Source organism: Anopheles gambiae, chromosome 3 (genome assembly GCF_943734735.2).
Source record: "Anopheles gambiae chromosome 3, idAnoGambNW_F1_1, whole genome shotgun sequence".
In the NCBI taxonomy this organism is placed as follows: Eukaryota; Metazoa; Arthropoda; class Insecta; order Diptera; family Culicidae; genus Anopheles; species Anopheles gambiae.
This window is the reverse complement of record NC_064602.1, coordinates 56663915-56691065: the sequence shown is the minus strand read 5'-3', so window position 1 is coordinate 56691065 and position 27151 is coordinate 56663915. Positions and strand designations below refer to the sequence as shown.

At 39.8% G+C, this 27151-nt stretch overlaps 1 protein-coding gene and 2 pseudogenes across 8 annotated transcripts in view; all 3 read right to left on the bottom strand.

Moving 5' to 3' along the window:
• The window catches only part of LOC1278620 (protein groucho), a 62532-nt gene that overhangs the window by 18967 nt on the left and 16414 nt on the right, over positions 1 to 27151 (bottom strand). For all 8 annotated transcript variants that reach the window (XM_061661115.1, XM_061661108.1, XM_061661110.1 and 5 more), the window contains exons 3-5: positions 25639 to 25736; positions 23387 to 23450; positions 11111 to 11155 (exon numbers count right to left, since the gene is read on the bottom strand). In XM_061661115.1, coding sequence (XP_061517099.1) covers positions 11111 to 11155; positions 23387 to 23450; positions 25639 to 25736 — 207 coding nt within the window. The remainder of the gene's footprint in view (positions 1 to 11110; positions 11156 to 23386; positions 23451 to 25638; positions 25737 to 27151) is intronic.
• LOC133393686 (uncharacterized) lies at positions 14802 to 15924 on the bottom strand (annotated as a pseudogene).
• Positions 20089 to 22274, bottom strand: LOC133393685 (uncharacterized; annotated as a pseudogene).

Below are 27151 nucleotides of genomic sequence, written 5' to 3'. Positions count from 1 at the left end.
TTATCTGACGAAGATTTGTGGTTTGTGATCCCATAAAGATCGGCAAATCTTGTTTTGACACTTGAAGGGAGATGATTCGCGAATTGAGGTATGCGGCCTCAGCACAATTTTTCGATCGAAAAAATTCGATAGGCGCTCACGTAAAACTGACAGTCGGCCTCAGCACAATTTTTCGATCGATCCTGCTGTCATTTTGGTGTCATTTGACACACATTTCGCCGCCAAGGTGTTCATTCTACTGTTCTTTTTGAAAACTGGTATACCATGACACTCATGAGCAAAATGAACTATGCTACAAAAATTCGATCGTTCCGCTTTGTACGGGGCAAAATCCGCGACGCATTGAGCTGCGGAAATTATCGAATATCAGAAAAATGCCATAAATCAAGGTTAATGGTTTTGAAAAACGTTATGTAAAAGCAAGTTGGTAATTGATCTGGTTCTTTTTCAATATTCTGGGTGATAAAAAATCATTTATTAAATATTTAAAAAAAATGGTTTGCCTACACTAAGTACTGAATTCGATGGGAATCGACTTCATGCAGGAGTATGAAAGAAATAGTTATACTGTCAGTTTTACGTGAGCGCCTATCGATTTTTTTCGATCGAAAAATGGTGCTGAGGCCGAGTATAACTATTTCTTTTATACCCCTACATGAAGTTGCCCCCCCCCCCCCCCCCCAGGTAAACAATTTTTAAAATAATTAATAAATAATCACCCAAAATATTGAAAAAGAACCAACACGTTTACCAACTTGCTTTTACATAACGTTTTTCAAAAACATCAACCTTGATTTACGGATTTTTTCTGATATTCGATAATTTCCGCAGCTCAATGCGTCGCGGATTTTGCCCCGTACAAAGCGGAACGATCGAATTTTTGTAGCATAGTTCATTTTGCTCATGAGTGTCATGGTATACCAGTTTTCAAAAAGAACAGTAGAATGAACACCTTGACGGCGAAATGAGTGTCAAATGACACCAAAATGACAGCCGGATCTATCGAATTTTTTCGATCGAAAAATTGTGCTGAGGCCGATGGACTGTGTGAGCTAATATATTAATAAGCTATGTATCGCAGGACTTCGGCATTTCGATTATTTTAATGCTTAATCTAAATTCTTTAGGCTTAAACGTAATCATATGATTTTGGTTTAGAGTTTTGGGGAGGTTAGAAAGTACATTAATTCGTCTTGCAGAATGGGGGTACACATAATTCCAACTTGGCTACAATCATTTTTATTAACATTTATGGTGGCATGACTATGAAAAACAACAGAAGAGGCTTCAATCGAACATCAAAGATGTAACATTCTAAGGTCGGAGCCGAGCAAATCCGTTCGGAGAAATTCAGAGCCGAATGAATCCTTTACTCGGCACTCGGGGGCATTGAGATGGTCAAATTCGGACCGACCGGATCCATTTCTGCAGGTTAGCCGCTCCGTGCGACAACCGATGACTCCAACGGTTCCGAATGGCTTTAAACGGCTCTATAGGCTTTGGACGGCACCGAACGGAACTGTTGGTTTGATTTGGCCGGATTCGGAGTCGCTATAGCTAAGATCGAAAATGGTTTTGAGCCATGGATGCGATTTTGACAATCCATCACTAGTTTTTGCGAAGTTTCATATTTATTTTTCCTTTTTCGTTTGTAGAAGGTTGACGCAAATCTATTTTTCCATATAGAATGTGCAATCGAGTGTGCACAAAATTATGCTAATATTCACAATTTAATCGAAACATAATACGACTGAGTTTGCATTCAATTCAATTTTTCTTAAGGGTCTCGATTGTTCTGTACGATTGTGTAGAATAAGTTTATGAGATGTTATGGGTACATTCATGTTAGAGTCGAAAAATATGCCATCAAAATGATTGTTCTTCTCTGTAAAATTTAATACACTTCGACAAATAGTAATAACAGTTTTTTGTTTTGAGTGATTTTAGCAATTCTCAAAAGATTCTCGCGGGCCGCATTCAGCATTGACGAGGCCGCAGGATTTGTGTGTGATAAACCGTATAGAAAGTATCAAAATGTTTCTCTTGTATACGTAATGCATATTGTTGTTGTTTGAACAGTTTATAGAGGCTTTGGCTCCAACGGAGTTCTTTCGCCTCTTACAAGGACGTAGATGCATATAACCGAAGAACTGATACGCAAATTGACGGTCTTTCCCGTAGGAGCATCAAGGCATTTGTCACATACCCCTTCTAATATCGTTGTTTTCTTGTAATTATGATTGTATTAAAGTATTTTTTATGCCATTAAACAGAAATTAGTTCGACTGTCCGGAATTAAAATCAAGATAAAAAATCTTGTTTCAAATTTTGGACAGAATTAAATACGTGTTTTAATGAAATTCAGTAAGAACTGGTCTTCAGGCTCCCTATGAAGGACCATACCTGGTTATACGAAGATGTCGAAAATTTTATGTACTCAAAATCAAAGATAAAAATGAGTCAATTTCCATCGACCGTCTCAAACCCGCTTTCGAGTCTGAAGAAGCAATCAAACCACCTGAGATTTCCTCTCAACCGAAACGGCGCAAACACGTCCGATTTAAAACATAGATTGCCAGTCCGCTTACGCGTTTGACGGCAATAACTTAAGCGTGACTACGTCACTGGTGGGGGGTCATGTGGTGATCAGCGCCATCTGCACATCAGATGCCGCAATCTCAACGTCGCTGTCATATTCACCACCTTAAGTGGACATCACCTTGTGGTATAGAGTAAGTTGAGTTGACAGATATTAGATCAGTTTAGTGCAGGACGAACGATCGCAGCGAAGGAAGCAGCGATCGGATGCGCCGATCACTCGTTCACTTCTCTCGCCATCCCCCGATTCGGATCAATTTATACGTTACTAGCTGATTTACCCGGTTTCACACGGGATAAAATTAATGTCTCGTTTTAATTAAAAATAGAAGAATTTGCAATCCAAGGAGTACAAAACAACGATTACTATGATTACTATGATTTTATCCCAAAGCTTCGATTCTTCTTATCGGTCGTAATAACAGTAGGTAATTAAGATCTGCAATAATCCGCTTGGGTACTACTGAGTTTTTGGTTTACCACGGAGTTTATTGGACACATATATACCATATATATCATATACAGGCACTCCATGATATATGCTATTAATGCGGACTGGAGGCAATCGCGTATCTCTAATATTAGCGTAAGTCGAATTTCGATGTTGTTGATCAAATTATAGCTAATTTTCGTATCATTCTGCTTGAAGGGGTACATTTTAGCCATTAAATTAGTTATTTGATCTGATTTCAACTAAAAAATTGAAATTTTGCGCTATTTTAAATGGTTTTTAAAATTTGACGTAAAGAGAATTTATTTTGAGTTTGACATTTGATGTGGCAAATTAGTATAAGGGCTGTCAAATAAATAAAATCTAAAGCAAATCAAATTAAGATAAGCTAAAAAGTTATCGCGATTGCGAGGCCTCGTGCGAGCTGGCAAACTGCTTGAATTTGCTTGCGGGGTTTTAACATCAGTGTAAACTGCACTTAACACCGAGTGTCAAAGCGATGTATACAACAACAACAATACTGCTCTTGGCATGGGATTAGAAAATTGCTAATAAATTAAGTTTATTGCAACTTCTGAAAATGATGTGAGTCTTAAAACCTATTCTCATACCACCATAAGGTGTGTGCAAAGTTTCGTTGAAAATGATCCAGCCGTTTCGGAGGTTGCTCGCAACAAACACCGTGACACGAGATTTATATATATATATAGATAATATATTGTGAATAATAAAGATAAGCTCCGACTAAAAGCTCACAGTACAATATGATAGAAAACTGTTGCTTTTGCGTTGATAACTAATTCCACAAAAGATTCTTATGTATTTCAATGTACGTGGACGTGATTAATAAGAATTGTCGATGAAATAAGCATAACGGAATGATCTTAAAATTCAATTGGAAAATACCAAATTTGTACATAAAGAAGTTGCATTTCCGGGACATATAGTTACCGTCAAGGGCATTAAACCCACCCCTGATAAAATCTGTTTAATATAAAAATGGCCTATACCGAAAACTGAGAAAGAATTAAGAATATTCCTGGGAGTTATTGGATACTATCGAAAGTTCTTAGGCGTCATCCACCAATTATGTAACGCTGACAGGGGGGGTGTCGTCCAACGTTACTATTTGTTACATAGGGGAGAGGGGGAGTTTAACTGTTGTTACGTAACGCAAAATATATATATATATATTTTTTTTTGAGAAACAAATGAGTAAAAAACGAGGATTCTTCTTGGGTACTTCACAACCTTCGCGGTTATGCCAGTCTAAAAAAGATCTCGCAACTTTTTATGTTCTACGAAGCCGAATAGTTCGTCATTTGGTCCATCGAATTTGGTTACCACGGACGGACGGACGGACAAACACAGGATCGTCGCAGTAACATTGCATTCCGTTACTGCGACGACCACAATGTGCGTGCCACTCAATTCGAAGCAACTGGCACGAGAATCATCTGTAACGCTGTAAACATGTGTTATACCAATCCAACTCCTGACAAACTCAATTCGTTTCAAATAAATTGAAGATGGAGTTGATGCAGTCAGCCGTTTTTTTCGTCAGAGTTGATCATTGGTCGTGAATTTAATATCAAATCTATTTTTAATTTACATCGTAATTTTATAAATTCATCGTAAATGCAGCCGAAACTTTTGAAAACATTACCGATTTCGTTTGTAATTTGTAAGACATGCGTAACATATTAAACATCACATGTTTTGTGAAATATAATAATCAATTTGATGATGATACAACATCTGAAGCCAAAGAAACATTTCCGGAAAGACAGACATATTTATGGAGGACCAGGAAGATGGCAGGATGAAACGCTTCTGATGATGGTGATGGGAGTACATTACAAACCGTGCTGAGGATCCGATTATCATAATCTTTTTTAATTTGATAGCTGCATGGGTATTTCTGTATATAAATATAATTTATTTTTGTTGATTTTTTTTTTGTTTTTAAATTGTGGATATACCAGAATAAAGTAAAAACAAAAAACTCACAAAGAAATCTGATTTTGTTGAATAAACTAAGCTATTTGAGGGGGGGTGGGGTCCATCTGTTACGTAATTTGGTGGAGGGGGAGTTTCTTAAAACGTTACAGTTTGTTACACTAGGGGGAGGGAGTCGAAATTTTGCAATTTTTGCGTTACGTAATTGATGGATGACGCCATACAAGATTTCGCCTAGATTACTAAACCATTGACTGCATTGCGAAAATGTGATTCTGTTATTCTTTCAAAGGAATACGTTGCTGCATTTTTAAGGCAATTCTTAGTAGCAGCAGTTATCTAACCAAAATTTCACAAAAACATTGGTTCTTACTACGGCTGCATCCAAATTTACTATTTGAGCGTTGCTTTCTCAAGGACCTATTGGACATGATAAACCCATTACTTTTGCTTCAAGGACATTTTCGAAACACGAGGCAAACTACTGTAAAATAGAAAAAAAAAAATAGATTGAGGAAATAGATTTAACAACCAAATAATTCAGACTATATCTTTCCGCAAGAAAGTTTATTTTGTACACTGATCACAAACTTCTACCTTCACGATGAATTAAAAGATCCCGATAGTAAGCAGATAAGATACATGCTAAGGTTGGAAGAGTTTGATTATGAAATTCGTCACAGGCCAGGAAAGCAAAACGTTGTGGCAGATGGGTTATCTAAAGTAAAAGTTATCGAAGAGTTAAACAATTCTACTACAGTAGGTGACCGCTAACAGAGAGGTTAAATTTGTGAGAAAAATGCACATATGCTATGAATTTCTCTTCGTAAGATTCCGTATGTTTCATGTTTTGACATTAAAAAAACTTCAGTAGTACTAGAACAACTAAAAAGCAAGAAAATATAAAGTAGGCCGCATTCATTCTGCACTATGCCCGATACATACTGCACAAGTCCCGAATAAAAATGACAGTGCCCAATTGAGGGTTTATGTCGCCCGAAAAAGTATTTACAGCGACCGATAACGGTTTGACGACGCCCCATTGGCTAGCCCGCTGCGCAAAGCGATCAAAAATTCCTAACCTCTTGCTCAATGTAGCTAGAAAGCAAGAACCAATAATGATAAAGCGAGGTGAAAAGATGGGGAAGAGGGGATAGAGGGTAGAAAGAGAACGTGGGTGAACTATTTTTTTGACCATTATCATTTTTGCACCAACACGGTCGCGTGCCGGAGCCTTTTTGTCAAAAAGAGATAAACACATATAGCGCGCTCTCTCGAGCGCCCGTAAACGTTTAAATCGATCAAGAGTTTCGATCGGTTCTTCAGACGTTTCTGCTCGCTTTCTAGATCTGTTTCGCCGGAAAGCGAGCTCAAAAACTGCTCGATTTTGTTGTGCAGGAGGTAAACCCTGTAATGGATCAAACACACCAGAGCTACCGATTTGACGCCTTGCCCGATTCAAACTTGTCAAGACCCGAACAAAAATGACAGTGCCTAATTGAGGGTTTACGTTGCCGGAAAAGTATTTAAGGCGACCGATAACGCTTTGACGATGCCGGATTGGCTAGGTAAACCCTGTAAATAATTTAACCGTCTTGTGTACGACCAAAAAACTTTGCGTAATCGTACAACCGCCTACCCGAGTAGGCCATACATTTTGTATGGAACAATGGTGTTTTTCGTGGTTAAAAGAGTATGTCTTTTGAATTTCTTGTGAGATTTGAATGAGAACTGTCTTAAAGGTTCATAATAATGTTTTAGAACATACCATAGTATAATTAGAATTTTAAAAATCCTATCAAGATTTTTTTCAATCAAAAAGTATGTTCTAACTCCACCACCATAACTGCCCAGGCCGCATGTTTTAAGTGGATGATTAGTCTTTTCCTAAGTTTTACTTACGTTTCTTTCAAAAGTTATATACATTTTTCAATTGTCAACAATTGTTCAATTGTTCAATTTCAACAACAATACAATACAATACAATATGATCATCATCTTTTACTAAAAACCGGCTCCGACCGGCTCCAGAAAACTTCGGTACCTCCTCCACTCCAACCCAACGGAACCGCCTCCGCACCCACGGCTATGAAGCTGACTCCACTCCAGCTTCTCTGGAACCGCCTCCGCATCAAAGACTCCGCACTCACGGCTCCGGGGCCGGTTTTTACAGGTTGCACAAAAAAAATCATTTTCAATAAAGTTTCAATCGGGAAGATCCATAATTAGCTGAGTAAATAATGTTCAAAGGAATCTAAAAAAAAATCGATAAGTGTTGAATATTGTTCAAATCGCATCACACAATCACATCGGGTGTTAGCTTCTACACTTGCGAGAATATAGATTCGTTTTTTAGGCTATCATACAATGCCATCTCTATTGAAACGTTAGTCCATAGCCGTTGGTCTGGAGTCATTGATTCGTCGCCGGCTCCGGGGCTGTTGGTGCGGATCCGGCTCTGGAGCCGTGGGTGCAGAGCTGACTTCGGAGCCACTGGTGCGCTCCAAAATACCCATCCCTATTCGGCAGTAACACTATGACAAAAGTATTAATGTGTGTGTTAACTTTCAACCAATTCTATTTCGTTTGCTTGTAGTGGTTGGTATCATTTTAAAAGAGATGACTCAAGTGTTCATTTCAAAATATTGTTACACTGCAATACAACATTTGAAAGAAAAGAAAAAGACATAAGCATCCTCTGAAAACATGCGGCAAGGGCGGTTGGGGTGTTTGAGTTACAGCACATTTTTGATTGAAAAAAAAAAATTCTAAATTTACAACGATATGTTATAAAACATTATTGTGATCCTATAAGACAATTTTCATTCAAATCTAACAAGTAATTCAAAAGATATACGCTTTTAACCACGAAAAACATAATTCTTCCATACAAAATGTATGGCCTACTCGGGTAGGCGGTTGTACATGTGAAGGGTGCATAAACTTAAATAATTTAAAAAAATATTTAAACATTTTTGATATTTATTATTTTTGCAAATGGATAGAAAACATCTTTTCTGATGCATTTTTAAAATTTGAAGTCGATACGATTTTTTAATCCAAAGTTATTTTGGAATAAAGATGCGAAACTTTCCCGGGTAGGCGGTTGTACACATGACGGTTAAGGCAGTCGTTAAGAGTACTTAAATTACAAATTTTATGTTCAGGATGGTCACCCGAATCTGGATTTTAAATTCCTGGTTTTTCCCCGGGTTTTCCCGGATTTTTTCCGGCTCACTATGCTTTTCGTGGCGGTTTTATCGATATTTCAATTCAAAATTATTATATCATACGTTTTCAAAAAAAAATATCTAGAGGATGGTAAGTAAAAACGGTAAGAGGATGGTCCCGTAAGTACGGGAAAGATGGACACTTGTCATAAAAAAACTGGATAAAAGTTATTAGTGAATTATTCTACAATATAATATCTAATCTGGATGTATGTGATAAGAAAACAAAGGAGAAACTATCGGACTGCAGAAGCGACGCCACCTCAACCATCAGTGCCAATGTGGGAACCCAGTCACCCGGGCGGAATGAAGAGAGAGAGAGGCCCGAAAAAAAATGCAAAATGCTAATGTACAGGCGATTGCTTAAAATTGCCTTACCTTAAAATTGCTAAAAAGGACAAAAATTATCAGTTATCGGCCTGTGGTAAGTTGGGAACAATATACAAAACATTCCGTTAAATTAAAATGCTCTTAGTACGATGGTAGACAGTGATAGCTAAAGTTTGTGATAATTTCCCGTTTTTTCGAGAATTTCTCAGGTTTTCCCGGGTTTTCCCGGAAAAATAAAATTCCCGGCTGATTGCCGACTGATTCCCGGCTAGTTCCCGGTTTTCTCGGTTTTCCCGGTTTTCCTGGTTGAGTGGCCACCTGTATGTTGCCCATTTTGGTCATTTTGCTGGCAGTTTTTACAGTTTCTTTGATGTGAGTTACAAACAAAGTAGCCATTGAAAAAAAAGAAACAGTCTGACGGCTATAGAGTACGACCCCGACTGGCTCACAAATTATAATTTTTCTCTCAAGTTATTGGATTATTGATCTCTTTAGGTTTCATTCCTCTCTCATTCTTTTCGAGCTCTGAAGAAAATTGTTACTCAAAAAGCGAGATTTTAAATGAAGTACTGCTGGTATACTGTTTAGCACTCCTGATACTATACTAGAACGGAAGCTCTTATCTACTGGTATTCACGATGCTTTCTACTCCTAACATATACGCACACAGATAATGCGATACATTTAACTACTCTAACACACAAAAACGTACACTCTCACCAATGCCAAATCCAACCCTTCTAATCAGTAAGGTTGAACAGCACTACAGCACATCGTCTGATATGCAAACTAGAAATGCCACCCGCGCTACGGTCGATGTGCAGAAGGGTTTGTGGACCATTGTAGACTAAACGAAACATCGTATGTATGCGTGTGAAGGCGGGTGGGTATCGGCTATGAATGAAAACGAAATAAACCACCACAAGAGTGCGAGGAAGAGAAGGAGCTTATGGCTTGCGGTGAACGGTATAAAATAGTTGAGACCAAAGGATTCTCTAACGTACACTTTGACAACTGATGTGCAGAAGGCGGATACTGCGGAAGGCGGATAGGTACTATGTAGAGCCACCACAACGTTGCGGTTCGGACGACCGCATCATATAGGATACAAATATGACCACAGAGGAAAACCACTGGGTCCCGGAGGGTAGGAAAGCAACGAGTCTGGATTGTTGCGTCTGTAGCGTATACATACACAGACGCTTTTACCAACCACCCAAAACAGCTAGTGTAAATCTGTTCCATACTACCATTCCTCCTTCAATTATTCGGAAGTCATGATAATAGCACCATTTTTGAGAACTGTGTCTGATATGGATTCAAGTTGATGCAATTGCAATGGGCGAAACACAGCATAAGCCACACATGAAGGTAGGACTTAAGTTTGATTTAGATGGTTTATGTGGCTTATAGCTCCTCTTGATTCAGTCAAATTTTGGCTGTTTGGTAAAATCAGAGTACATTGGACTGAGCCGTAGCACTCCCTTCATTCGTTTGTCCAATAAAACCTGCCAAGCATTTTCAAAATACTAAACGTAACCCGTAGTATACAACGATCTAAGAACTTAATCTAGCAATCTGGCAATGGGGCCCTTCACGATTCTAGTCAACTTTTTGTATGGAGTTTGACAGTTGGAGGCTGAAATCATGTAAACACTCCATACAAAACCACACACAAAACTAGCCTGCAATTTTCAGTCTAGATTATTCTAGCCTCAAAGCTAGGTTTAGATACGAGTATCTGCTCGAAAAATTGCAAAACGTGTGGTTGTTGTTTACATTTCCCCTATGGTGCATCAAACAGATCAGGTGATGGAATCTAGAATCGAAGTGTATGTAGTATATGTGGTCTAAAAGAATGTTTTTATATCCAAATTTGAACATCACTTTTTAACAGGATGGGTGAAAATGGTTGCTTAAAAAAGTTTTCTAGAGGCTTGAAGAATACACAAAACACTCTTAAAATCTCCATTCAGAAACAGAAGCGCCCTAGAAAATCAGCCTTCTAAATTGATTGATCTTGGGATAAGCCCACCTGCTCGAAAACTGCTATACAAAGCAAACCGCTGACAGGCTGAAATTTCAGCCTACGAACTTAAAACCGAAAGGACCCCATTGATAGATAAATATGTTGTGCAAGTATTTTAGCCATTTTCTAGCGCTAGCTCTTGCGCATATAAAAACGGTCAAAAAGCTTCTTAAATTTGAAATCCGACTCGACCATTCCCTCGATGACCAAAAAAGCTTCCACCAGCCGCCGCCAGACGCGCTAGTGAAAATCGCAATTAAACTAGCAAGTACGGTAAACGTACCCCGGCTTTTATGGTAGTAACCACAGGATTCATCCTGCGATACACCTCAGTATGATATCTCCCCTTAGTGATTTTTTATCTCTCCGCTCGAAGTCACGTCTGTTTGCAAAGATGTACAGCACGAGGGTCCATGAGATGGAAATATATATATATTAATTGTATTAACACGTTTTAACATTGGTAACACGTTAAAAAGATTAGTTTTCCAAGCTACGACTTTTTGGACTTACCTGTTTATGCATTTCAACGTTAAGGCCGTATGACATTTCGTAGTACTGAAATAAAAAAATATTACACATTTTAATTAGTTATTATGTTACAAAGATAAGTCATACTCTTATTAAAAAATATTCTATAAAAAAGAAAAACCAAAATTTGCATTAACCGTGCACATTACAAAGTTACTTAACTTTTCGTTAAACTTTTTTCAAAATGTCATAAATGATAGCCATGTCCCCCAGGAAACATAACTGACTATCATGTATGATAACCATGGCACTCAGTGTTATTCCGTTCCAATGATGTCAATCCCGATAGAGGACACTATCGAAGTGGAGTCGTGCTGATAACGATCGGGCCGATAGCACGAAAATTCCCGAACGTGGCAAAGGTTACGATCTTTAGCCATTCTTTCACCGATCCCCGAACCAAGCGACTGATTTTTTAGCTACAATAAACTAACCACGTTGCTTAAAAAACGCTTGTGTATCTCATATTTATTGTACATTCGGGTGAACGAAAGAATTCTGTTGATAACGTCTCAACACTACTACAAAAACGGTTTGTATGTAGTGGTAGCAAGGATTGGCTATCCGGCTGCGTGGTAATGAATTATGTCTCGAAAGCCTGTATAGGCCGGCATGTCCGCGAAGGACGTTACGCCAAATAGAAGAAGTCTTCTTAGCGTTTGGCATGTTGTCCTTTTGAGATTCAGTTTGACAACAGCCGTCGATATTTGATTAACAGACAGCAGCCACAATATAACATGAAAAATGGCGATTTATGAAGTGTGGTTATAATAAAATACAGGTTTTTAATATTTTTTAAGCTGAACGGATTTTTATTGAATGTAAACCATTCGTCTATCATTCCCATTATACCAGCCGTCCCATGGTACAGTCGTCAACTCGAACGACTCAATAACATGCCCGTCATTGGTTGAACTTCAGAATGGACCGTCCCACGTAGCAAGGATTCACTTTCCGGCTACGTGGTAATGAATTAAGACTCGAAAGCCTGTATAGGCCGGCATGTCCACGTAGGACGTTACGCCAAATAGAAGAAGAAGAAGGAGTAGAAGACCCATATACCAGCAGCACTCGTCGCATTTGACAACTGCCGTCGATCCTGGTTTTGTGCTTTTTCCTAACGCCTTGATGGCCAAATGTTCTACATGACGACACCTCCTTTATACCCACTTTGGCTTCTACACCAACAGAACACGCATCGAGCACTGCTGGACCAATTCGAACGCGTTAGATGAATTCAGTTGTATAGGTGCAATTTCAACACTAACAGAACAAATTTCGATCTCTGGCGAATCTGTTCGTACGGTGCGAGAAAGAGGGAGAAAGCAATTCCTGTGTGCAGTGGCGGATTTTCCTATAAGCGGACTGAGCGGCTGCGAGGGGCCCCGGCCTAAGGGGGGCCCCGAGCTAAACCTCCACATGTTAGTTCACTTTTATTAGCGATTGATATTTTGTTAATAATACACAAATGAACAGAAAACTTAATCATTCTCAAAGTAGTACATTCTTAAAAGTAAGTGTGTGGAATTTGTTGATAACGTTTATAGCAATGTGCAACGTTTATATTGAATATGTGCTTATTATTTGGCACGTTTTTCCATACAAAAAAATCTGAATTTTTTCTCGGCAAGCCATGAGATGTTTGTGAAATTTTCAAAACCCGATTTTTCCATACTAACGCATGCTTTTTAATTGAACTGTCAGTCAACTATCGAGCGTTCAACTAAAAAGCATGCCAACTAAAATGCGTTCAACTATTGAATTCTGACTGTGTAATTATAATAAGCAAAGCAGTTTATATTTACTCATACTTTTCATAAGCGGCGGTTTCCCGAACCCGGAAATTTTATCTATAAGAGACTACCAACTTCTAATCAGCTTCATATATTTCACACCTTTTTTAATTGCTTGGGGTTTCGAGATTTTTAAACATATCGGCCTGATTCTAGCAGAACCATAGCTAAAGAGTACCCTAATCAATGAAGTGAAATAAGTGGCATTCTGATACATAGTTTCAGAATTTTCTAGAAAGCCTCAAAGTCAGAAAATGGATGGAAATATGGGAAAATATGAGTCCGATTTTCGGGTGCCGCTAGCAAACAAGAACTAAAACACATGCTAAATGCCATTTTCGCGGATACCTTCCCAAAAACAGTCACTATGAGCAACTTAGTTGCTTCGTTGATCGAATTATTAAGACTTAATGTTGCAAGTTTCTTCCTCAGTGGATAAAAATTAGAACACCCATTTTTTCTGTCTCGTAATGTACAATCTACTTCAGTTTAATTGAAATAACTGCCAATAATAATAATTCACGGGCCGCATTGAAAGACTTCGCGGGCCGTATGTTTGACTTCTCTGGACAAAGTAATCTAGGCTGAGTATCGAAGGCTACTTTTGTGTGTGATTATGTATGGAGTGTTCACATGCGGCCGTATCGGGAACGATACGCTCGTTCGTTCCCGGGAACGTTTGCCGCGACGCTCATTTTCACTCATTTCATAGCCCTCTATGATCAAAAATTAAAAAACCGTCTAGGTTTTGTTCTGCCCAATCTAGTGGTACAACCCTGTCCACTCATGAGCGACGAACGTTCTTGAACGAACGAGCTCCCCGATACGGCCGATGATTTCAGTCTCCAACTTTCAAACTCCATATATCGTTAAGGCCCCATTATCAAATAAAAAGAAAGGAAATGGAGCAATTAAACCGAAGACACTACCAGTGCTGCAAAATGTCATGAGCAACACATGACCGAAAAAACCAAAAAAAAATGAACATACCCGTGGTAGATTGATGTTCATAGCTGAAACTCAATAAAAGTGAAAACTCTGACTTACAAGCTGAGTTTAATACCGGATCAAGCATAATCATTTTTTTCTGACTGTCCACAGTACTGCCAAATGCCACAGTTTCAATCACCAACTCACATGACTGAAACGAAGATCAAATCAGCTCGCGCGCACAACTGAGATGATAAGAGGTGAGACTCAAACAGTTGGTGGACCAATCACATGTTTGGTGACATTTGGTTTAGCACCCAACTCTTGGTCACTCACTTGGTCACGACATTGTTGTCGGTGATAATCGCGACATTCTTGGAATATACTGGGGGTAGGATGTGTGGTGCCAACCAACAAAATGAATATACTTTCTCTCTCTATGTGGTCAAACAGAGCGAGAAAACATGCTCATTTTGTAGTCGCATGCGGTGGCATCTCATCATGACTATCGTGATGATCACCGACAGAAAATGTCTCGACCAAATGACTGACCAAGAGTTGGTTGCACACAATGTCACCAAGCATGTGATGATCGCCACAACTGTTTGAGTCTCACCTCGGATCATAGCAGTAGAGCTCGTGACACTGACATTATTTTGTTTCAGTCGAAATTTGCCATGACTATGTCAGCGACACAGCAAAAAAGGCATGGCGAAGTGACTGACCAAGCGTTGGCTACTAAGAATGTATTGATCAAACCAACTGTTTGAGCATCAATTTTGATAATCACAATTGAGTCGTGACGCTGACATGAATTTTGTTTCAGTCAGAATTTTGTGTGACATTGACAGTGACATTTTGCAATACTGGACACTGCCTCATTCACTCCACCTTAAGCGCAGCATAACTCTCAGCACCGCTATCTTATCCCCCCCCCTTCCCCCCCCCCCTCCAGGATTTTTTTCGATTTTCGTATGACTTCGTGAATTTTGGCAGTGACCGTTAATATGTCATTTCCAGGGCTGTTACAGAAGTCTCAATTTAAAAACCGCGAAATCCGCGCCAAAATTTAAAATCCACGCCAAAACTTAAACACTGCGCTTATACGAAAGCAACACATTTATATGTTGAATCAGGGATTTTTTTGTTGAATCAGGGAACTACATGTTTCTGTTCTTCAACTTCCTTTTTCTTGCTGCTCAATCCTAAATCTGCATTCTTCTTTTCTTGTTTTTCTTTTTAAATTTTTTCATTGTGTGTCTGCCTAGCCAGTTTAGCTTTTAATCATAATTCCTTTGGTGGAATAAACTTTTCTACATCATTGTGGAAAAATTGCATTCCATTGATTATGTTTTTGGATGGTTGAAGAGTTCTTTTAACATACATGAGCTTTTTTCTGTCATCACCAATTTGGAAGACGCAGTTTTTTGAGTTCAATGAAATTATGCTGCCGGAAAAGAACAGCATAAAACTCCAAATCATCATTACAATGTGGAAGGGAATGCTTCAAATTTTTTAGTAACACAATTTTTTCAAAAACACGAACTTTGTCGAGTTTAAAACCGGCCTTTTAAGCTAGTTTCAACATTTTTTCCTCTGCTTTAATGGAGAAAACCTTTGTAGGTTTCATGTATGAGACGAGATGGTAATAAAATTTGTGGGGAATGTTATTCTCAAGCAAATATGTTATTAATTTTACCACATACTTTTTCATACCTTTTTTAACAGTGTTTATGACCTGTTCATTTGTCTCATACTTAGATAAATAACTGGGCAAAATTATCTCGTCAACTTCCACTGTCTAAGTCCAAATGTTTAGTTTCAAAAACAGACTCTAGTTTTTCGACTTCATAAATTTTTGCTAACCAACACGGCATAAAAGATTTTATATAGGCATGTGTAAAATGAACGAGAATCGCACCGTTCGAACAGTTCGGTAAAGTGCACGAACGAACGAGGTTCTTAACAAAAAGAACGACCAGGACTTTTGGAAGAAACTGACTACACCGAACGCGTTCGAACGTTCCGTTCAGTGTTCGACGGCACACATAAATGTGGTAATAAAACGTGCAAAATCATTCGAACTGGTTCGATCTGGTGTTCGATCTGTGTTCTGTTGGTGTGTAAATCGTACCTACACAACTGAATTCATCGAACGCGTTCGAACTGGTGTTCGATCTGTGTTCTGTTGGCATGGAAATTATACCTATACAATTCAAAAGATCGAGCCCGTTCAAACGGATTAGTCATTGTTCGCGAATGAACTGAACTGAATTGATTGCGCTCATCATGTTGATCCATATTTAAGTAGTTTTTTTAAATAGAATCCTTAAGTGTGTATAAGGCATGGGGTACAATATATGCAGGAGACATTTTTGCTCGTATTAGTTTTTTACATGCTAGTTTTTGGTCGGTTTTGCGATGGATTGTGTTGACCAGACAGCCGAGTTGTTAGCTCCCGAACTAGTCGCGTAACGGAATAGAAATTGTTTTCTCATAGGAGTCAAAAAATGTTTATTCGCCGAGTTTCGCTTTGGGTGGAAACTTTATTCTGTCGCGGTTTTTGTACACCTTTAAAAAGTTTTTGACTATTCTCGCTCGCTGTCGTGATGCTACTGTTTTAATCGCGATGGCGAGGAACCCGATTCCTAATCCTAAGGTCATTCGCCTTCCCTGTACCCGAACCCGTTACAGTGCCCTCTGTAGGTGAGATTGTGGAATCTCTCGCGATCGCAAGTGCTGAATATTTGACTGTCAGCCGCGGTGACAGTTCTACTCTGTTTGTTTATGATCGTCGCAACACCCCACCCCGTGAACCGGTTATCTGTCAATTTTCTTACCGGGTTCACTCCATGTGCTTTGGCGATCTATAAAGTAACTTCCTTCCTAATCTCTAATAACTTCGCTTCCTGACTTACGCTTCCTAGTCGTATAACATTGTTTGTGTTTCGCTTTCCGTCTGCTGTCGTACCGGTAAAGCAATCGTAGCGGCCGATGCCATCGAGTTTGTACGGGATATGCGCGACGACTGTTGTGTATCGTACGCGTTGTTGTTGCTGCTGGGATTGTTGCTGCAAATGTTTGGTTGGCTGCAAATGCTTGCATTCGGCCGTGATAGCGGTTGTTTATCGACCGCCGTGCTGCTGGAGGGTGTCAGGATTCGTCGACGCTGCTGTATGTTTTTGGTGATGGATACTACCTCACCACCCGGTATCGTCACTCGGTGATGATGGTAGTCAGCGCCTCTGATGGTACGGTAGTTGGCGGCCGTTGCCGTTGGTGAAGAGAAGTTGCAAGGGTACTGCTGGTTTGCCACAGCATGATCACCACAAAGCAGCGATACTGCGTTCATCTCTGGCACATGTCCGATAGGGGCCGATAAATCCTGCTGCTGGCTTGCACTGTTGCTGTTGGCCGTCGTTGGTTGACGCTTGGTGGTGTTTTCCTTATGTGGCCCGTAAACAGACCATCCTAACACCGTCCTCACTGCGATCGGTCCTCCAGATTGACCTGACCGAGACTCCAGCGGCGTAAGTAGGTGTACGTTCTCCAAGCCGATAAGGATTCTCGGCATACCATCTTCGTGTTGTTCAGCTGGCAGATCCTGTAAGTAGTCATAAGAACTTATCAGTGTGGAATAATCATTTTTTTGTTGTGGCAAACTTAGCTGTTTAACCGTATGAGCGGCCGCTATTGGATAGCGCCGCTCTCCCCCGCGTGCAGAGATCTCAAGGCTGGTCAAACGCGAAGATTCCTCCTTGCGCTTTACGTTGGCGGTCCACTGCAGCTCAAGTGGGTCCGGATGGCCCTTCAATCCAATACTCGCAGCTAGAGTATCTTCAATCAGCGTCAATGATGATCCTTCATCGAGAAATGCGTGCGTGTCAACTCGCCTGTTCCCATTGTATACCGTCACGGGCACTACACGAAACAGAGTTGAATTCGCACTATGTTGATGCGTTTGACACTGTGCTGTTTGGGCGGTCGCCCCTTCCATCAACCGGTGCAGTAAGCTGTGATGCCGTTCACCACAACCCGGGACGCCACAGGAGAATTTCGACCGACAAGGCTTCGTTCCGTGGTTTGCAAGGCAGTTGCGGCACAGCTTCATCCGTGTCACAGCCTCAACACGTTCCACGGGAGACATGCGCTTGAACGCTTCGCATTCTCTTAGTTTGTGACCCGTGTTCTTGCACAGGTGACACGGTGTCGAAGGAATTTCGAGTATAGGTGTTTGTCTCTCGCGAGGTGGTGTGTTTAGTACAACAGACATTTCACTACTTGCACAGCTATGCACGTGCATGCGATGTGCTGGGCGATGTACATTGGCCTTCGGTTGAACGTACTTCGTGACTGCACTAGCCTCGTCAACCAGCTTGTCCATAAACATGCCAAACTCCTTCAATGTTGGATGTAGGTATTTCTTGCTGTATCTCACCCATTCTAACTGTCTCGTTGCAGGTAGTTTTTCCACCAGTTCTTCTAACAGCTCCGGGTTAGAGAGGTAATGTGCCAAGTCTGCGTTGCTAAGATGGTCGCACAAATGTAGTACCGCCAGTCCAAACGTGATGAGCTCGTGTAGCTGTTCTGGCCTGGGTGCTGTTGTGCGCCGTACCTTTTCCAGCAGATCCTTCACGACGAGTGAAGGTCGCCCGTACAGTCGCTGCAGCGTTTTGATCACGAGCGGCACTGACGTAGGAGTATCGAGCCATCCTTCGACAGCGTCTCGTGCAGGTCCTGTGAGACACTCTTCTAACCGGGCTGCATTTTCGACTGGAGAAAGTCCGCAGGCTTTTGTTGATTCCACAAAATAGTTGTGGAATTTTGGCCACTCTCGCGGTTTCCCTGAAAAAGAGGGTAGTTTTTTTGGCCATACCTGCCTAGCCGCTATGTGGTCCGCTGGCCTCCATTTCGCAGCAGCCATTACTGGTCCGGCTGCAGCTTCTAGTTGTTGCTCATCTTGCAACATGGGATTGTAGCTGGAACACCTTTGCGGCTCGACAAATTCAGATTGCTGTTGCACCCACTCTGCCGTTTTGGACACACCACTGATGCTTATGGAGCATTTCAAACTGATCGCCTCCTCGAGGTTGTTTCTCTGGGTCTCGTGTTGCAGTTCCAGAGCGGCCAATTTACATTTTAGTTTGGCCTCCGTCGCCTTTTTCTCCTTCTCAGCCATCATTTTTTCCTTTTCGGCTATCAGAAGTTTGACCTGCAGGGCTTGCTCCCTTACCAGGCGTTCTAATGCCGAATGTTGTGAGGACGTTGAGGACCGTTCTCGCTTCGAAGAAGCAGCCTTGCTGGAATGCCGCGATGCACTCTGCTCGCCGTTGGGATATAGCGAACCGTGCTCGTGCTTTCCACTGTCTACTTCTTTCTCTACCTCTTCGTTCACGCGGCGCTCTAATGCCGAGCATTTCGCTGTAGTCGAAGATCGTTCGTGCTTCGATGAACCAGCCTTACGAGGATGGTGGGATGAGCACGGCTCGTCGCTGGGGTGAAGAGGCTTGCTTTCCTGTTTTTCGCATGCCACCTCTAAGGGGGCTGCAGGATCGCGATTTTGGCTAACTTTTGCCGCCATTATCCTCTCGCTCTTGGGTCGACGAACTTGCGCTGCTACCGCTGTTGCGGTTTTCTCGCCCGGTTCACCTTGCACTTTCGGCGCATTTGCCCGATCACTCACTGCGCCGATAGCTTTCCTCATCTGCTCGGACATTTCACAAGTGTACACTCGCGTAAACTTTTATTTCTCCCGGCTTCACTCCCGGAACTTTCGTAATTCGATAAACGAATAATTTACTCTTCGATAAGTAATTTGGAATATTCGCGATAAAAGTCTTTGCACTTATTGCAAAAAAAAACTTTTTTAAAGCTTGTTAGCTCCCGAACTAGTCGCGTAACGGAACAGAAATTGTTTTCTCATAGGAGTCAAAAAATGTTTATTCGCCGAGTTTCGCTTTGGGTGGAAACTTTATTCTGTCGCGGTTTTTGTACACCTTTAAAAAGTTTTTGACTATTCTCGCTCGCTGTCGTGATGCTACTGTTTTAATCGCGATGGCGAGGAACCCGATTCCTAATCCTAAGGTCATTCGCCTTCCCTGTACCCGAACCCGTTACAGTGCCCTCTGTAGGTGAGATTGTGGAATCTCTCGCGATCGCAAGTGCTGAATATTTGACTGTCAGCCGCGGTGACAGTTCTACTCTGTTTGTTTATGATCGTCGCAACACGAGTGTTTAATGTTTTTAAATGATTGATTTTAACCGCAGAATGAGTACTTCTTTGGCTACAGTATGCGTCTATGGTGGGTAAATGAAAAAGATAACGAGCGTTCTTTGTGAATAAAAACCTCATGAAACAAAGAACGAAAGAATCGTCGTTCGCGTTCGGTTCTTTTTGGTGAGCGAACTAGTTCGTTCGCGTTCGGTGAAAAGAATCGTTTTGCCCATGCCTAATTTTATATATTCGTAAATTTGAAAAAGCACGAAATCATTGGTTTCCAGAAATTTAATTAACTTTTCGGCATCACTGCACACCTCAATAACAAACCGAATTACGGACTTGATACCTGTTATAGACAGTATCCTAACAATAATCTCTTCATAATAGCTATTTTTTTTCCTTTCCGAGTGAGTAAATTTGGCTTTCAATGCAAAATGTTCGTCTATGTTCGCTAGTAGGACCAGCGTGCATTGCCTAACATTACGTGTTCCACCAAATTTAAGAACTTTTTTGGTTTTTCCTTGTAACTTTTTTTGAATTCTTCCCACTTGGATGGTACATCAAAATAGTAGTAAACTTAAGTAATAGTAGTTCGCCAACTCAGATACCTCAATCCCAAACTCTTTCAAGGCATACTTAACAGCATTATGATATGGGCTGGGCATCATCCTGTGTCAACTAGCTGGAATCCTCTTTCTTGGGGCCATCCCGGCTTATCATGACAAAGTGGTCTAAAGGGAGTTTAGCAGCTTCCAGTCCTTCGAGAATTTTGCCTATAAGAATATCAGCTTTACCGAGAAAAGCGGAATTCAGATGGAAGAACATCAGCTTCGTCAGGTGGCTCGAAAAATATTTCACCGTCACTTCCATTTCCTTGAGTCTGTTGTTTCCTTCGGACTCATCGAACAACTGCGAATAACACTCTCCCCGTACATCCTTCAAGAAAAGGTCCCTGAAGAATGGTCCGATAGCGTAATTGACCATATCGGTCATTTTCTGCCGATACAAATTGAACCCCTTAAAATCATTTGGCGCTATCGCGCGTAACACCTTAGTGTCCTTTTCAGCAGAGTTGAACGATTCATTCTTCATTACTGCGAGTATGGTCCAAATAACCTCTTTTTCGAGAATACCTCCGTTTCGGAAACCTTCTCGAGTTTTTACCAAATAATGACGATTTTGTAAATTTTTTTTTTATTTCCGCAAAATCCGCGCCGATGAAGAGTAAAAACGCGCAAAATCCGCGCGAAACGCAAAATCCGCGCTAGCTGTAACAGCCCTGGATTTCCTTTACATTTTTCCTGCAAACTTATATGCAATCCCTTCTAGCAAAAACTTGCGATTCTTAGTATTGTAACGTTTGCGGCAACGATTCTTACAGGCCTATTATATTCTTGCCAAAGTCTATATAATACAGAGGTCGAGTCATCCAGAACATTTGATCAAAAAGCTTGGGAAAGTTTTGACAGCTGGATGAAAAGGCTTCAATAGTTTCATAGTAGCAAACATTGAGGTTGTAGTTGTTGTACATGCAGTGGTCTGGATGCGTTACAAGATCAATAACTATAACAAGATCAGTGCCCAAAATTATGACGAAATCATTTGCAGCTCAAGAGGAGCAAAGCTAATAGGCTAGTTTCCTGATTTTAGTCGTTTTTAACTGATGAATTAGTGAAAAAACTACTCCATGGCACGATAATGAGAATGAAATGTATATTTACTCTAGATTTTGTGCAGAAATAGCACAATTGGCCCTAAAAAGTGTTTGGTTGTGTGGAATCGTTTGTGAACACTTTTCCATCTAACTGTCAAAAACAAGCTTTCAAAATGGTGGACCAAAATCGAGCTATACATCGACCTCTGTGTTATATAGACTTTGTATTCTCGCAATCGACATGTCTCGACGTCGAATGAAATAGTGCTAAGGAAATCAGGTCTAGTATACAACTAACCTATCTCGCTTCCAATAGTGGATTCTAGGTTTCCATAGAAATGTGACAAGTAAGCGAGTTTTAATTATAAAACCGCCTTCGTAATCTTTTGATTTGAGAATCAATAGAGGCCCTTCGTTCTCGATATCAAAAACCTTACGGGAAACGGATCGAAAACGATGTTTTGGCAGTTTTGAAGTATATGGCGGGATTTAAACGCAATTAAAATGAAATTCAATGGACGAAAAGCCATAAAAGGGATAGTTCATTGAAATCTATCTATATATATATATATATATATATATATATATATATATATATATATATATATATATATATATATATATATATATATATATATATATATATATATAAATCTCGTGTCACGGTGTTTGTTGCGAGCAACCTCCGAAACGGCTGGATTATTTTCAACGAAACTATGCACACACCTTATGGTGGTATGAGAATAGGTTTTAAGACTCACATCATTTTCAGAAGTTGCACTAAACTTATTTTATTAGCAATTATCTAATCCCATGCCAAGAGCAGTATTGTTGTTGTTGTATACAGCGCTTTGACATTCGGTGTTAAGTGCAGTTTACACTGGATTTAAAACCCAGCAAGCAAATTCAAGCAGTTTGCCAGCTCGCACGAGGCCTCGCAATCGCGATAACTTTTTAGCTTATCTTAATTTGATTTGCTTTAGATTTTATTTATTTGACAGCCCTTATACTAATTTGCCACATCAAATGTCAAACTCAAAATAAATTCTCTTTACGTCAAATTTTAAAAACCATTTAAAATAGCGCAAAATTTCAATTTTTTAGTTGAAATCAGATCAAATAACTAATTTAATGGCTAAAATCTACCCCTTCAAGCAGAATGATACGGAAATTAGCTATATTTTGACCGAAAACATCGAATTTCGACATAAAGAATCGAAGCTTTGGGATAAAATCATAGTAATCATTGTAATCGTTGTTTTATACTCCTTGGATTGCAAATGCTTCTATTTTTAATTAAAACGAGTCATTAATTTTATCCCGCGTGAAACCGGGTAAATCAGCTAGTCACATATAAAAGATGATTGCTTTGTAGATAAGAAATTCCTTTCCTGGGCATTAGACATCTTGAAGAGACATAAATTGTATGAAATATGGTGGGACCGTCAAAATGTTCATCTTAAAGAAACAAATTATCTTGAAGAGACTACATCTTAGAGACAGTTCACTGTACATTTGAAAACATATAAGAATTGGAATAACAGTAAGATCCTTCATTTCACGTTTTAATTGTAAATTATACTGTACAATTTTGTAGAACTGCATTGCACATAAAAACTCACTGTGATTTTGAAACAAAAGTTTATTTTCTATTAACTTACCATTACATAATGTCGCTGCATTTCCGTTTTGTCTTGAGCTAGTTTTTCACACTCCATTTTGAGACTGAAAAATAAAATAAGTAGAATAACAACAGTTAATTATGATTATTTCATATACAAAAAAAATATTTGATGAATCTGATTTAAATGTACCTTATGTACTTTCAGATTAATGAAACATCAAAGAAACATGAGCATTAGCATGTTGCTGGAAGGCACGAATATTTGCTTGACAGGTGCAAAAATAAAAATTGTTAATTGGTATTTAACACGTTCAGCCTGGCGCTGATTTTCATCGACTGTCCGTTCTGCCAGCTTCTACAACGTACCTGCTGTGCAAAGCGACAGAAAAAAAATCATTTTTCTTGTTCATTTTCTCATGCCTTGCCTTGAAATGCACCACACATACACGTACAAACGCACGAGTAATTATCGTTGCCTTATAGGAAAGGTTGCTGGCCCAGCTATCTCACAGCGCATAGATCTCGACAAGTCACAACGGCCTAGCCACATCCAAAGCACCGGATGAAATCTTCACAGATTTTGGTCCATTTCCTGCCAAGGAAACTGCTCGATTTTACGCAGCGGGCAAGCACTTAGTTATGAACCGTGACCGTTGAAATAGACATAAAGCGACAACGTCGCGCGCGACGACTTCTCGCGCGACAAAAAAGTAGCTTAATTTTGCAAACAGAGCTACTTGTCTCGCGTGTCATTCCTGCTTCGACCGAAACAATCGGATTATTCGGTTTGTTTATGAGCCAGACTAATTCAAAACTCAAATAAATAAAATTGAAAACATTTGAACTTATTTATTGTCTCCTGAATAAAAAAAACTTATTTATTGTGGTTTGAAACAAAAAAAAGGTTGTCTGGGTCAAATTGAGCAACTTTCATATGCACAGAGTGAAATTTTGAGCTACTTTTTGTCGCGCGAGACATTCAAGCCTATTATTTTACTCGAATGACATTCGATTCCGTCGGAAGCACTCGAGTCGAATGGGAGAAAAATTGGTATCGTTTTCGCCATTCGAATCGATGAAGGTTTCGTCGACATTTTTGTTCTAGCATCTGTGTGTTTGACAGTTGGTCGAGGCAACCGGCGATCGGAGTAGATGTAAACAAACGGATTCAGCACTTCTTTAAAATCATTTTTTCCATAATTTTGTTGGAAATGAGGTAAATATGAGTGATGAGAGTGTTGATAAACTTGTGTAAAACTTAAATTTGCGCGTTTCCGACAGCTTGAGCTGTCGGCAGAAAATCTCTCGAATGCAGCTTCCTGTTCGAGCAATACCGTACTGATTTTTACTTCGTCGACTCGAATCTGCCGATGAGTTACTCGAAGCGGAACGTCGCTAGCAAAACGATACGAAAATGAACAAAATGAACGTGCGAGTGAATCTTCTCGAATGCCGAACGCAATATAATAGGCCTGATTGTCGCTCCCCACACAACCCGTTTAACATTGCGAGGGTTGCGAGTAGTATCATCTGCTCGAAAACTTCTGGTATTTTAAATGATATTTGTTTTTTATTCATAAGTATATATTTTTTGCAATGTTATTCGTCGAAAAGATTACCGTTTCTATTGTTGTGGATTTTTGCAAAATAAAATTCCGGTGTTTAGTATGCTACAATTTGCAAAGTTATATCTGCTCTCGGGGTGCTATAATTATAACTGCTAGAACTAGGGGCGAAAAAACTGCCTAGGCTAGCAAGCTCTTTAATGCGAGGGCTCTGGGACTGTGAATTTGCATGGCGTGCGAGCCCTCGCGCGCCCACGCAAATCGCTGTCAATTGTATGGCGGGCCTCGCAATGTCTAATGGGATTGCGAGGTTTCGAGTACTATATTCTGCTCGAATAGTATTGAAATGTTTGTTAAACGTTTTATTACATGTATTAAATTTAATTTATTCATCGTTATTTCTCGTAATTATCACTCACTGCATGTTTGTTTTAAAGATTTATCAAGATTTAAAAGATTTATCAAATTTCAAGTCTATGGCAAGCCATAACTTGCGATATTACAAACATTATTAATTTGTGGCGATTGCGAGGCCTCATGCGAGCTTGCAATCTGGTCGAATTGGTTTTGCAAGGATATAACGTGTTCCCCGTCAAGGTGGAAATCGAGCATACTTCCTGAATTCTTTTCGAGCATCCACGCAAACCGTCACATCAAGGAATTTTTAACAATCAAATTTTTAACATCATAAAAGATTAAACACAATTTTTAAAAAAGTACTTACTTATGATACTGTGCCTGTAGAAAATTAAATTCTTCTTTTATCCTATCACAGTTTTCAGTTATAGTGAATTTGAATGGCTGTGCAGACTGCGGTGGACCCTGTACAAATAGAAGTAAATAAGAAAACATTATTAATATAAAGATTGTATAGATTTATTAGTAGTAATCTAAAAAGCGTACAAAATGAAAACCATCCTTAAGTCAATATTTATATACATAACTTTTTCTTCTATGCATTGTGATGCTGTGATAATTTTTAGTGATTTAAATTTTCTTTCCTAACCGTTCAAATACACATACAGCGACAACGTCAAAATTACAAAAGTAGCTCAATTTTGCAAATAGAGCTGCTCGTCGCGCGCGACAATTTTGCTTCATCCGAAATAATCGAATTATCTAGTTTTTTTTACAAGGCAGATTAATGCCAAACACAAAAAAATAGATTTGAACACATTTTAACCTATTTTGTGTGTTTTCAAATATAAAACAAGTTGGTTGACTTAGTCAAATGAGCTACTTTGATGTACACAGAGTGAAATTTTGAGCTATTTTTCGTCGCGAGCGACGTTGTCGCTGTATGTCTAATTGAACGGTAAGAAACAATGAACAGTGGCGGCCACCTTACTTAATTTTTCTTATACATTACACCTCGTATGTACTTAGTTTGAAGCTTCCGGAACAGTTCTTTAAATTAGTGGAATAGAACGTCCCCCCATAGCAAGGAGTGACTATCCGGTTGCATTATGGTCCGGGTAGTGATGAGTCAAGTACCACTTTTCACTGTGTGGTGCTGTGGTACCACGCACAGTCTACTGTGCTGTGTGTGCGTGGTAGCAAACTTAATGTGTGGTCGCACAGTAGCTGTGTTCCTGCACAGATTTTGCATAGTTACTGTGTTATCGCACAATTAGTGTTCTTTGCACACTTTTTGTGCTCCGCACAGCTACCACACAGTTTGCACAGTTTGTGTGCTCCGCAGGACGACACGAGCGGCTTTCAGATTTTGAATGTCCAATGAAAGTCATTTAAGTTTCATTTTGATGAAACTTATTCGATTTAATCTTACTTTACAAATAAATGATGTTTTAAGTATACATATTAACATATTAACACTTTAGATTGCAAAAATAACAATGAAAACCTCGATTTATTCACTTGCACAGTTTCTGTGCTCCGCACAGTTGCATACAATAACTGTGCGGAGCACACAATAACTGTGCGGAGCACACAAACTGTGCGGAGCACACAAACTGTGCGGAGCACAGAAACTGTCCGCAGCACACAATAACTGTGCGGAGCACACAATAACTGTGCGGAGCACACAATTGTCATTGTATGCAACTGTGCGGAGCACACAAACTGTGCGGAGCACACAATAACTGTGCGGAGCACACAAACTGTGCGGAGCACACAAACTGTGCGGAGCACACAAACTGTGCGGAGCACAAAAATCGTGCAGAACACAAAAAATGTGCGAAGTGTGGCACTACAATTTTATACAATGTGCAATTGTG